The sequence below is a fragment of the Bradysia coprophila genome, assembly GCF_014529535.1.
Source record: "Bradysia coprophila strain Holo2 chromosome IV unlocalized genomic scaffold, BU_Bcop_v1 contig_144, whole genome shotgun sequence".
In the NCBI taxonomy this organism is placed as follows: domain Eukaryota; kingdom Metazoa; phylum Arthropoda; class Insecta; order Diptera; family Sciaridae; genus Bradysia; species Bradysia coprophila.
In genome coordinates, this window is record NW_023503373.1 from 726,022 (window position 1) to 740,378 (window position 14,357).

The window sequence follows — 14,357 nt, forward strand, 5'->3', positions numbered from 1 at the left end:
TTTTTGTCTAGATTGTCGATAACAGATGACTATTTCCAAACGTTTTATCAGTATCAATGTTTTCTGCCAATCGTGATCGAATGAAAATAAATGTTTGTACCTGTACTCAATCAATGAAGCAATGGAACTGGAACAAATAAAGTTTTTTCGCTGTTCAGGTTTCAGTGACTGTATATCTAATTACCTGAATCGGGACAGATATGATCCGACTAGAAGATTAAAATCTCTGTCCCAATCGTTTCTTTTCTTTACGAAACTGCAATCAAAATGGATCCATTGATTTGCATAATAAAACAAAAATTTACGACATGTAGACATTGTGACTATATAGAAAAGTTACACGTATATATCCAACACCATAGGCCATTCCAAACGAAAGAAAATATTAATTACACTTGCAATAACGAAAGATCTTACTTTGCAATCGATATTGTATGTACCTGACCTTCGATTTACTTTACTTTAGCTGTTTTATTCGATTTCAGTAATAAAAAATAATGAGAAATGTGGGTGGGAATGTCATTTCTTAGGTTGTAGATAGATCAAATATTGGCTTTAAATTTTGCGTCAATTGAAATGTATAATTAAAACAATTTCATTAACGCCTAAGTTTTCTACATGAAAAAAATATTGGAGAAGTTTATTCAAAAAAACGATTTCATTTCGTTTTCGTGTTAAGCAAACAGTACAGCAGTAGACATTTTAATGGAGGTGGTAATGGAACATTTGAAATACAAAATGCCTCAATGTTTCCAAATATATTTTCCTTCGTACCGAAATGAACCGGAAATGAAGGAAATTGTTTGCAGACAGAGTTTGTCGTCTCGTTAGTGGAAAATATTTCAGGGTAGGAACATCTCATTTTGCTTAATATTTTTAGCGTTGGAAACTTAAATGAGACAACTCATCGACATACGGTATACCGATGAGTATCATTAACGTCCCACCACGTAGCATTGATTTCAAACCTTTTGCAGAATCTTTGATAAAATATCAATTAAATGTAAAGCATTTCCTTATTGAAGTTGACCAAATTGAGTAGATTAATCACGACGTTACGTAGTATCAGTGGCAGTAATCTATTAAGCAATATATTTGACAAATAGTGTGACCTTCTGCATTCACTTTCAAGTTTATTAATGTAAAAAAAATCAACTCGACTATCAAACCTAACAAAAAAAAACGTATATTAAGCAAAACAAGTTTTATATTTTGACAACTTAATTAGCTAATAATAATGGATTGAACACGATTTAATCATCGACGAAAAAAAAACGTTAACTCGACAATGCTACATGTTTTAACACTTGCCATTTAATTTAGTGTTGTGAAAACAAGTGATGGACAAACTTCTGTTTTCTCTGTTGATATTTTTCCGTAAGCGTCCCTTCATTTACAACTCTTTGTCTTGAACTCAACAAACAAAATTTCAATAAACCGAAAATTACAAAACTTTGACACAAACTCTATATATACATGTCCTTAAGCTGCTTATAGCTCTAAATGTTCGTTGCATGTCCTTGATGCTCGTCTTCAGTTTATGATCTCATAGCAAAACTTTATTTATATTTCTGACAACCAGAGAATCAACCACCAAAGTACGGAATATATAAATGTTTCAAAATGTAACTACTTTATTTGACTGAGCAAACTTTTGTTCCTCTCGTTCCGAAAACTTCGAAATTAGTTTGTATCTCTGTCTGTTATCTCTTTGTATGATTATATTGCCAGGCAGAGCTGCTTGCTATTTAATGCTGAATTATTCCGAATAATAAAAGTAAGTTTCCATTCAATATTCAGTGTGATAGAGGGTGACGGGAAAGCATTTAACGGGATCATTTTGTGTTACCAATTCATGTCATAATTTATTATAATATTCGTCTCTGGTTGAATAATTATTGTTTTCATGTTCCCTTTGAATAATTGTGTCAGGCAATACGTTTAGTGATATTATGTGTTTAGCAGTACATTCGATAGATGACTGTGAATAATTTCATTATGTTGAGGGTGAAAAGGTGTCGTTTCAGTTTATTTAAGATTTTGCTCAGTCGTGTAGTAATAATGGATTCGTATGAAAAGATTTTAGAGCCAAGAATAGTATCACGTTTTAGGGAAATTATCATCCAATCGTGTCGTATCCCATCAACGACTCAAATACCAGTCGTTGATGATATACTACGGTTGTATGATAATTTTGTTGAAATTTGGTACTTTGGTTGGTTCGTAATTCTTTTCATCAGAATTTAGAATCCATCATAGCCGTAATGCCATCATCATCATTTCACCTGTACCTGATTTCGTTCTCTCAAAATTCCTAAAAATCCAAAATAAATGACCAATCAAAAAATATGCACTCTGAAACGTTGCGGCGTCGGTTAATTAGTGGTGTGACTATTACTTCAACCATTTTCGTCCATAATGATTAATCATTTTGAAATGTTTTCCATTGAATTATCACTAAAAGAATTCAAGTCATTCACTGATTAGTTTGTGTGTTTGCGTTACAGTTTTTTTTTTAAATGAACTCTCAGCATTGTTGCGATGATTCACAATTTCGTTTGCAAAGGTAAAAAAACACTCTCTGCAGCTTGTTCGACATAATATCAATTTCCGAAAAATGCTGATCAATCCAATGGATTGATATTAGATAATAACATTTCAGATATAAATCAATGCGGAGAACAGTTCTTTTCGCTCTATGGCTGAAAAGATATGCTATTGATGATCTATGAAATATTATCTAACACACAATGTAAACAACATATCGTTTGGAGATATTTAAACAGTAAAACATAACAACATTCTAATCGCTGAATCAAGATTCACCGTGTGTAAGATGAATGTCTGCTACGGGATGGTATAAGATGGTCGTTTCGAGTGGAACTTATTTATGCCGAAAGAAAGCATTTTTATGTAATACACATAAGTGAATAAGTTAACGGTTTTGTATTAAACTTTGTGTAATGAATGGTGATTGGTGACTTGTGTATTGGTTTTGTCTTTTCGTTTTGTTATTCTTCGTCTTTTTGACTTTGTTTTATTTTTATTGATTCGCTTCTAAATCTACACAAGGAATTGTATACACAAATTACCATTGCTATTGTAATCGTGCGGTCATAAATTAGACTTTGTATAAAGTTATATCGGATAGAAGAGGCTTTAGCTTTGCTTCAGTGTTTCTTTTAAACGAATTGTAGTTTCCAATGGCACATTACTGTAAAACCACTCGAGAGGCTTCTCATATTTTTATCATTTTTATCCTACCCGCATAATTGTGCTAATATCATAGAAGGAAGATTATATTCGGCATTCATGGAACGTTCGCAATAAAATGAATAAAAAAGAAAATTGCAGTTGCAATCACAATAAATTATTTACGGTAACCTACTTTTAATTATTCCCATAGTAAATGACCAGATTAACTGCATTTTTCAATGCTACAGAATGCATAAGAAAAATTAGATTTAGACAGCAGTCACATGTTCGGTATTTTAATTTAACTTTTCACTGGAAGGTATAACTAGAATAAAGAATGCAAAAAAAAGAGAGAAAAAACATTATCTCCATTATACAATCGAATTGACTGGGGTCTCGGTTCGAACTGTTAGATACACACTTTAATTCGATATTGATATTGGATGCTTGAAATTCGTGTCGGCAAAAGTATATTTAATTGAATCGCAGCCAGCATGAAAAATTATGCATTTGCATTTTTGTGTATTTTAATACACCTGAATTGATTATTCATGGTAAAGCGGATTGGATTTCATTTGATTACCCATTCGTTCAATGTTTGTTGTTATTGTTTTCGATGCTTCTATGCAGCAGAAATGATATATGAAAATGTTGTCATATATGAGCTGGTGTATTAGTGTGGGTAGCGAACGGATTACTTATTAAAATTAATTTTTTTCTTAAATTATGAAAACGTGCCGTATCTGCAATACATCAAACCAAATACCTAATAGTATGCATTTATAGCATCGAGCCGGTTAGTCAATTAAGCGCACTAATTAAAGCGCACAACTTTATAATGAAACTGGATTAGAATCGGTTAATTTGAAATATATATTCGCTAACCGATTCATATGCATAGCGAGATCAATTTAGAGCACAGAAAGAAATGCAAACCGAACATATGTTCATCTAACCTGATTATCGAATCAGAAAAATGCAGCATTCATAGAATATATTCGTACAGCGCTTGCGTATCGGGGTCATCGAACTCTCATTTATTTAACGTGAAAGAGTTGAAAAATTTTCGTTTAATCCTTTCGAATACCTTTTCAATTAACACCGTTTTCGGAGGGTGACTTATAATTTGATTAATGACTGGGTTTAAAACAATTCCTGTGTTTCGTTGATTGCATTTTCCGTGCCGACCGACAAACGGTAGAGGATTAAAACTTTTCTTTAATTCGTTAAAATGTAGATAAAATTCTCGCGCTTATTATCGGTATGCATCTCATTCGCTTTGTATTACAAGGAAATTAAAAATTCGTTTAAACGTTAAGTCTGTTCATTTCACGATGTAGGATATTCAGTCATTCTCGCTAATTATTTTGCTATGTAAAATAAAAATCTAAGTGCCGATAAGGTTGTACTTAATGACTTGTATTTGCATGATAGAGTCATACGTGACAAATTTTCTTAAACAATAATTAATCTTCAATGTTTTCTTTACAATCACTAATTTAATGTGTACACTCAAGACGTGAGTCGTAAGGTCATAGATTTCCAGCAAAATGTGATCGATAATTTGTTTAAAAGTAAAGAATCCATTGCACGTCTCCGTCGGCTTATTATAATAAACATCAAATTATAAAAGTTGTTGAACTAAGGAAACTTTACCTTTTATAAACCAGTCTACAATTTGCACCACATCACTAAAGTCTTAAATATATTGTTCACGGTTTTCTCAAATTAACCGTTGCATATTTATTAAACAATTTCCTATAAACCGAAATTGATTTTACCGTGCGATAGGTGTTGAACGGATTGTCTCTACGGCTATACACACATTTCTCGAAATGCTTCAATAATAATTATATGCTCCGCACGTGTTTATGTATAACAATGTGTGACAATTTATTCAAACACATTCAGTTCGGCTTGATTTACAATGCCAAAGCGAATATAATATGGTTACATGAAGAGCGCTCCACTCCACACAAAAAAAGATGAAAATCTACAATTGTTGTATGGTTTTATGTGTTGTAATGCTTCGGGTTTTTGTTTTGAATTTAATTATATCGGGTTGGAATTATGTATTAAAAACAAGTACATCGATCAATGTGTGTTATGCACAATTCGAATGGATAATAAATGATTAAAATACAAAAATTGTAAATTGTAAGATATTCCGGTTATGAATTTCGGTTACGGTAACTATGACAAATGTCTCATTTTTCTTTCCAATAAATTATTAATTCCAGTCAAACCTCCTTTTATAGAAATTTCAAATATTCGAACAATTGTAACAACTAGAGTGAGTTTAGATTAAAATTATCATTGTTCGGCTCTAGAATATATGTAAAATTATGAAACATTTTATTGTGACACCGGGCAATAAATTGCTTATGATCGTATTATGTGCGAAATTAAATTAAAATAATTTTTTTTGGGAAACGATTTTTATTCTCCAAGTTAAAATAGAGATAAATCTCAGCCAATGCACATATTCACATTGATTGAATTATTGTGTTGTAAATACCGCAAACTGAATGGCTACATGCAATATCGATTATATCAGTAAAACATAAATAAATAAGAATAATTGGACATGTTGCTTGAACAATATTAATTAAACCAAACATGTTTGACTAGATTTAATCTTCCGGAAATTTGATATACAAAAGTATGTCTGTATTTTCCTGGTATCCTGGGAAACGTCCATAGAAATAAGCTTGTGTTCCATAATGTTTTCGTTAAAATTAGATGGATTCACTGGTACGAAATAGTGAAAAGGTTTTACTTTCAGAAGCGGTTAGTCATCTGTTGCTGGCGGCAACGATAAAATTAAGCGATGACTTACACTGACGTAGTTTTAGGGATCATTCATAAATAACGTCTGCTTTTTTCAGTGCTTCCAGCAGATTTTAGTCATTAATAACTCGCTAAATATGCGTTCTGGTGAGTCCAATGTGTTTTCTACCCCCCAATAAGGAGATGTATATAGGGATGGACCACATATTTGACATATTTATGGAGTTTTTGAATGATTTAAATATGCTATCTGTACTGAAAAAAAGCTGACGTCATTTGTGAACAATCCCTTATATGGTAAAAAAATGTTTAAACAAATTATGTAAAAGATTTTGGTTTAAATTCTAGTCGATAATACATTAAACAAATGATGTAACAGATTTAATGACAGCATCACGAAACGCTTGCCGTTTCTGAAAGGTTAAATTTAAAAGAAACACAAGAAATTGTACAATTAATTTCTTGTAATTTTAAATTGACTATAACTCACAAAAACGCAAGGTTACATTAGATTGTGCCCGAAGCTCTACAAGTAAAAATGTTCATAAATTTTCTCGCAAAATTATTTTTATATAGAAACTATCACATTCCATAGGAAAAATCATTAAATGTATCTGAACCATAAATCTTGAACCGAATTTAAATAATTCTCTATTGTTTGAAAATGTTTAAGCAACAAACATATATAAAAGATTGCTCTTGATTCTTCGATATTGGAATGATATCAAGGTCGGAACCCACAATGGGGTCCATGTAATGATAATCTTCTTAAACAAGATTAAAATATTTTTGTCGAGAGAAAAAAAAGAGTTTATTGTAAAGATCATTTACATTTTCTTGTAAAAAAAACAATACAAATTTTTCCTATCCATGGATTCCATACACACACTTGAAGTCATGCAACGAAGAACGTTGTAAATATATGCATTGTGAGAATATCCCTCGAAAACATATTCTATTGTGCTAGATGTAACACGGATGCCTGAGATGATTGTAGAAGAAGAAGAAAAATGAAATGCAAAGTATTTTCTAGAAAATTATTTTCAATATTTCTCCTATTAACATGCAGATATACAAATTATCCATAATTTTATAATATGGAACATTATTTTTATTTTAATTAATTTAATTCGTGCCTGGAAATTATTGTATTTATTTTAATGAGGATAGAACAGTAACGTAGTGGATAAATACAAATTTTTTTCCTCTCTACTCTGTAATGAAGCGACTGAATGAGAAGTGAATTGAAATTACGAAAATAAAATGTGTGAGCGTAATTTACCATTGAGACGATTCAAAACACAAAACGGTCCACAGCTAGTTGTTTTATGCGAGATAATGTTGACTGTTATAACAGCATCACATCGATGCAATTATCATTTAGATAAATAATATGAAGCAATAAAAACATAAAAATGATTAGATTTAATGGATGTGGTGTCTAGAGCTATTAAGTGTTTCGTATGGTAGAATAACATTAGATGGAGTCAGGTTTTTTTTCTGTTTTAGATGAGGCGCAAACATTTCATTAGATGACCTATATTAAACCAGCCGGAGGCATTTCAGAAATTGTATTGTGGTTGTGGATAGGTTTGATGATTGATGAGGTTTTTCATTGCAGACGTTCTGTATTATTCCTATTTAGGTTAGGAAGATTTTGTTCAGATTTTTTATGCGTTCTATGATTCAAAATTAGCCTGGAATTGATCAATTCAGAGACCTAAAAACTAAATTCATCTATTATAACGTTATTTGGAGTAACCGGAGCTTTTTATCGTCATACCATCTTATCCCTAAAAGTTTCCAAGTCTCGACACGCATTTAATGATAAAATTTTAAACTACCACCATCACTGCCATGCTTACTTATATATACGTATCATTACTCTAAATGTTGAATAAACGATAAACCAATTTTACAGTATCAATACCTTATTTCATGTGGGTCAGCACTTAGAGCCCTATTCATTAATTTTCCATCCATACATAGTCGAGCTTTGATGAATAAGCAAACCACACGAAATTCGATTAAATATTGGCTACAATCAGGAAACAGTATTAAACACAACGAACTTCCGCTATCGATATTTGCAAATTCGTTGGATAACCACATTTGTATCGTACCCATTGTCCGAATTATATTACACACTTTTACTGAGTCGTTTTTTTCCCTGCAGTTTTCATTCGGGCATGGTATTTTCAATTAAATAAAGGACGAGTTTGTTATACACAACCGATTGTTGTGTAACGGCAGATAGACTGCCGTGTGGGTGGGTTGGTGTCGGCATGAGCATTCACATTGGCTTTGAATTCATAATGTCTTTAAAGTTAGATGAATGCATATAATTTGTCGGATTGGCATGCGAAATTCCATGCGAATTTCAATGGAAATGTATGCCTCTGCAAAAATGAAATTGAAACACGTAAACCGAATCAGAGTATCTTAGAAAGTTTGTACAGAGGTTTGCTAAATTGAATTTATCTAAAGATTTGATGCATTGGACTTGGAAATTGAAATGTGCCATTTGAACAAATCATGATATTCATTCCGTCGTTTTATGTCTTTCAATTATGAGAAAAAAATTACGCAAGTAATAAAGAGGCAATTGTTCAACAATGCTAATTATTGTGATCAATTTACCTACTCAAGTTGTACAGTAATAGCTCTGAAAATAATACGATACACTTTTGCTTTGACCTAAACTACGAACTATACAATTAGCTGCCATGATATATTCACATTGTACAATGTACATGACATCAATAAATAAATTCAGAATTTTCCTTCTCGTCCAATTTCCATTTTCCCAATGAAAATTCGATTTCAATTCCAATAGCTTTTATTTAATCTACGATGACAACAATTCACCTCTTTCATTTTACTACCCTGTGGCAGCTGTGCAAAGATGCACTTCTGTATCTCTCTTGAAAATGCTAATTCCGACTTTTTCTGCTAAAAGGTAAAGTCCATCATCAATACTTTGTCGTTGAATTAATGAAACTCTACTTCACCAATAATTTACACTTCAGCTTATATATCCAATTTAAACTTTATTTGGAATTAGCTCAGATCGATTTTATATTGTACACCGTCTGTGGTATAAAGGCCGTATTCAAAATAATATTTAAATTAAGAGAATTTTCAACTAGCTGACTTTGTTGAATGGGAAACTTATAATTAGGGATTAACTATTTGTTTCTTTTATATATCGACGATGATAAGCCGCTTATCTATCCGTATTCAAATTTTGTTTCCAGCAACTGTAAAAACTACCTCACCTTACTTTTTGAATAATGACCATAACGTAACCATGTTGTTGTTTCGAAACTACAATACAATTATTAAAACGTTGTAAATGTCGATCGCAGCAAAAAAAAAGAACGTTGGCTACATAATTACAACGTTAAGCGAATTCAATCAGCTTATCTGAGCAAAATGAATTGTTTAAAAGCCTTTTTTAACGGGGCATGTCGATTAAGTCACTTGTACATTTAGCCCGACCTTAAACATGTTTCACAAAACAAAAATTTGTTTGCATAAATAAGTTGATTTGTTGATTGCTAATTGGAAATTGTATCTAAATATCTTGGCAAGACTTATCATTTTTTACTCAATTAAACTGCAACCAACAAAAACTTATCATTTTTTCCTTAATTAACTGCAGCTGTAAATTTGACTATTAATTCGATAAATTGATTTTGTTTTTGCAAAATGAGTTGCTCATCGACACATTAATTCCTTAATGCTTTTATCGCAATGATGCTTTGTCCTTGGTTTCTTGTTAAAAACAAAAGCGCGTCATTTCAAAAAAAATTATTGAAAAGTCATATCGACCTCGAAACAGTTATTGTTTATCAGAATATCGCCAACTTTATCTCAGTTGTCCTCATTCATAATATTATTGCGATTGGCGAATACTGTGGTTATCAGGCTGCAAGGGATATTATGTGCAAACAGTAATGTCTACACAATGAAACTAGAATGAAAATAATTTTGCTAAAGTAACACATAAACTGTCATAAATTATCGTTGGGATACAATAATTTGAATGACAAGGGGTAAATTGAATTAAAAGCACCGAATTTATTCAGGCTATTCGCATAGGGAATATCAGGGATTGGCTGGAAATTGTATGTGTTTATTACATGAAATTCATACTCCATCAACATGCACTTGGGCATCGTTAAATCCATCCAAAAGAAAGCAGAAAAAAAAATCCTCTACATGCTGACTGGTATGAATACAATTACACTCTGCTTTTAATTTAAGTATATATGTGGAGACCTATCCTTGCATACATAAAATGTAACGTAGAACGTTTTTTTTATTCGATGATTTCCATTCATACGAAAATAATTACTTAAACACGTGCAAAAGATACGAGTTGTTTCTTTGTTTATGCCGAGGGTGAATGAATCCATCCTCGTTTGGAATAATAGATATTTTTTATGATGATAATTCAAGAAATTCCACCCTAGTTCGGTGCCATGCTATTTTTCATCATGCGGAGATATTTTTTATGTTTGTCGAACGCTAGTCAGTATCGGTATATACAAATGAAGGAAACGTGGAATATGCGAAATAGAAATTACCGAAACACTATATTGACAACACACTCGAGTGCAGGAAGTCAAGAAGGTTTTTTAGTCGTTAAAGCATTTTGCTTTGAAATATTCAACATTCAACTTATAGTCTGATGATATTCCTGTAACTATCAGTTTTATCACTTTATAAATGGTAACTAATGTTTATTGTGACTCGTTTACGAAGCAAATTATGATATAAACGTAAAATCTGTTACTTCTGTCGTTTAAAGTATCATTTGATGCAAAATCTTTTACTTCATTTTCTTCAACATACCCGTTTTTCGATATAAGAGAGCGCTAACTTGAGATCACCCATTATTTTTGTTGATGCTGCTGATAACAAATGATTTGTTAATTTGAAAAATCTCGCTATCTTCAAGGTTTTGATTCGACGATTTTTGTAATCATATCAATAGGATTCAGTAAAACTGTTTGATCCTTAATTCTGCTTTGTAAATCAACTAAATCAACTAAACCAATTTTTTTCTTAATTTCAGGAATTGAAAGAAAGCTTTAACTACGGTCTATTTTGTCCACCATCCAATGGAAAGGCGGGCAAATTTTTGGATGAGGAAAGAAGATTGGGGGATTATCCATTCAATGGTCCTGTTGGCTACTTAGAGGTAAGTTTCCTTTAGATCTTATCATTTCGAAAGAAGCACAACAACTATAAAACAAATAAAATATTTAGCTCAAATATAAACGACGGGTCTACAAGATGCTCAATTTGGACGAAAAGCAATTAAAAGCCCTGCATACAAGAGCAAATTTAAGGCGTTTTCTCGAATGTGTTAACGGCAGTCATGTTGAAAAAATTGCCAAAATGTGTGCTAAAGGGCTGGACCCGAACTTCCACTGTCCAGAAACTGGTGACACACCACTCACTCTAGCTACTGGCACCAAAAAACCCAATAAACTTCTAATCGCTTTAGTTAATGGTGGAGCGTTGCTTGATTATCGGAATAGGTAAGTACCGGTGTACAGTTGAGTGGTTTAGACGACTTTAGAAATATTATTCGTTTTAGGGTTGGTGAAACTGCACTTCACAAGGCTGTAGAAAAAGACTGTCTCGAAGCTGTAACGTAAGTTTCATTCACAATCATCATTTTTGTCTATAAATAATAAATAATCAACGACAAAGTGGTGCTCTTCGGGTGGCTGTCCACAAAATTCAATCAATTTTCTGATTGAAACAATTTATTGTTTTCGACGGAAAAGCTTGTCCTGCAATATAAATCAAATAACCTGGCATGAGCTCTCATCGAGCTTAATTCAGCCACTCACTGCTCTAATATATGGTTCAGCGTGTGTTCTAGTATTTCCATTGCATTGTTCATTTAGCTCAAAGATCACTAAAATTCCATTGAAATACAAATTGACCGTCAATTTTCGAAATTATATAAGTCGGAATGTGCCGTGTTCGTGCATTTCAACATTCAATATAATACAGCAAAAACAAATCTCTTTTTTCAATTCAAATATTGTTTCAATTCCGACGTTTTTCAACCAAAGTACATAAAACAGTTAGAGAGCACTTTAATAAACAACCATAGATCTCATAGTTGCTCGCTAGCAGTTCAACTTAATAAACGAAACAGAAAAAAAAAACACCAACAACGGAGACTGCGTTTGTATTTAAGATCAACCGCATTATTCTCAAAGATATGACTGCTTGTCAAATATCACCATAAGAATAACAGAAAAACCAGTCTTGACCATATGCAGCGGAATTTTACAATCAACAGTGGCTCTATAATTTAGGTTTTAGATTTTATATTGTCCCGTCACCGCGTCCGATATCTCTCTTGTGAGTGAATGAACCCACACTAAATCTATGGTCGATTTTGCTAAGCCTCAGCAGAATAAAAATCAGAATTGTTGACGCGATTACATGGACATTTAATTGGAAAAGGAAATATGATATATTCCTACTTACACACATGTTGTTACTCGATTGTCGAGGTATTAATATAAAAAGTGTCAAGAATATTGTCGGTTGGAATATAGCGTGATTTAGACTGTCTGGTTGATGTTTCTTTTTTTATTGCGTTTTGCGTCGGTATACGTATATCTATACATTACTACATACGTAAATCATCTTTTTGATTTAATTTATGTAAATGGTACCATGGAAAATAAAAGGCGAAGTAATTATTTGCCGTCTCATCAGCTGAGATAAATGGAGAAATACTCAATTTGTAGGTAATCCGCGTAGATGTATTGACAATAAATTTAAAAGGCAAATCAACCGAAGTTTACATAACCCAGCAACAGAGTGTAGACAACACCTGTATGAGATTCTTTCGTTACATTGTGAAAAGTCTAGATCGTTCATATATAAACTCGTAATGCAACGACACTTTTATTAATTGGGTTGATATTTGCATTTTATGATTAATTGAGAAATTTAATAGCGTCGTCAAATGTTTTTTTCAGAAAACTGTGTTTAACTACTAGCCGAGCTTCCAAGGTATATATCAATAACAAACAAGCTCTAAAGTTTTCTCTTGATCGATTCGATAATTTATTCTTGATTGTTCTTAATTGTGAATTAATGTCGGTAAATATCGAGCTAATTCAGTATTCATCTCTCTTATCTGCATCTTGCTATTTATTGAATATTGATTGCTTATAGACAAACTGCGCAGTTTGTCTGCATCGACATCTACAACAATGTGTTACAAAAGTTGCAAGAATCTTGATTGAAAATTTGAATGACAAGCAAAGCCACATTATTCAGCATATCTCAATGTTTACAAACTTTCATGAAATTCGACTGTAAATTTTGGTTGTAAAAACGAAACTCAGTGATATCTTCGCTAAAACTTTCTTAACGCCATTTACCATCACAATGTATCTTGATACTTTGGACATATGAACACCTTATACCCCAGTTCGCAAATAAAATGCAACTCGACTGTTTGAAACGTGAGAAACTGCAACCAAATAGAAAAGTTTTTTTTTTCGGTAAAACATTTCTCAGCGTTTCAAATTGTTCGTTCGTAACGTTTTTGTTAAGTTTACAAACTTTCAAAGTTTATTGTACCTCAAATATGCTTCGTTCGTTATAGTTGCATCGAACTGCTACATGATTAATTTGCCAAAGTTGTTTTTCGTACGACGTTGTCGAAGTTTAGATTTAAAACAAGAAACTGTAATTACACACAAAGTCATATAATGAAAAAATAAAATTTTCCGCAGAACTCTTCTGGAACTTGGCGCATCCCCCAACTACAAGGATGCTCGGGGTTTAACCCCTCTTTATTTGTCAGTAACAAAGAAAACCGATTCGAAAATATGTGAAAGTTTGCTGCATGATCACGGCACGTTGGGAACACAGGATACGCAAGGATGGCAAGAAGTGCATCAGGTAAAATTTTGATGTTGCCAGTTTTTATAGTTAGAGATGCTTTTAACAATCATTGCGCTAAGCGGTAGCTAGTTAATGGTGAAGGATAATTTGGTAGTTTGATTTAATACGAACAATTTAAGCGGGGGCTTATTTAAAGGAATATCTTCTTAGAAGTTTAATAAGCCACAAGAATCTATTAAAATTCTCAAAGAAAACTTTTACAGCAAGTTTGTCGTCAAATAAATTTTTGATAAATTGGAGAGCTTCATGTGCTGACGCTAAGGAGGTTGCGATTTTCTCTTAAAATAAGTTGGCGTAAAGCTTGGAAATTACAAATAACTTCTCCATACATCAGGACTCACCGATTTATTTTTAATTAGAGAGAAGGTCGCAATAAGAATATGAATTACAGCCGTAGCTACCCGAGTAAAATT

At 32.3% G+C, this 14,357-nt stretch overlaps 1 protein-coding gene across 7 annotated transcripts in view; it reads left to right on the forward strand.

Moving 5' to 3' along the window:
• The window catches only part of LOC119071136 (protein shank), a 69,480-nt gene that overhangs the window by 44,879 nt on the left and 10,244 nt on the right, over positions 1-14,357 (forward strand). For all 7 annotated transcript variants that reach the window (XM_037175825.1, XM_037175824.1, XM_037175823.1 and 4 more), the window contains exons 3-6: positions 11,069-11,194; positions 11,263-11,537; positions 11,597-11,653; positions 13,773-13,941. In XM_037175825.1, coding sequence (XP_037031720.1) covers positions 11,069-11,194; positions 11,263-11,537; positions 11,597-11,653; positions 13,773-13,941 — 627 coding nt within the window. The remainder of the gene's footprint in view (positions 1-11,068; positions 11,195-11,262; positions 11,538-11,596; positions 11,654-13,772; positions 13,942-14,357) is intronic.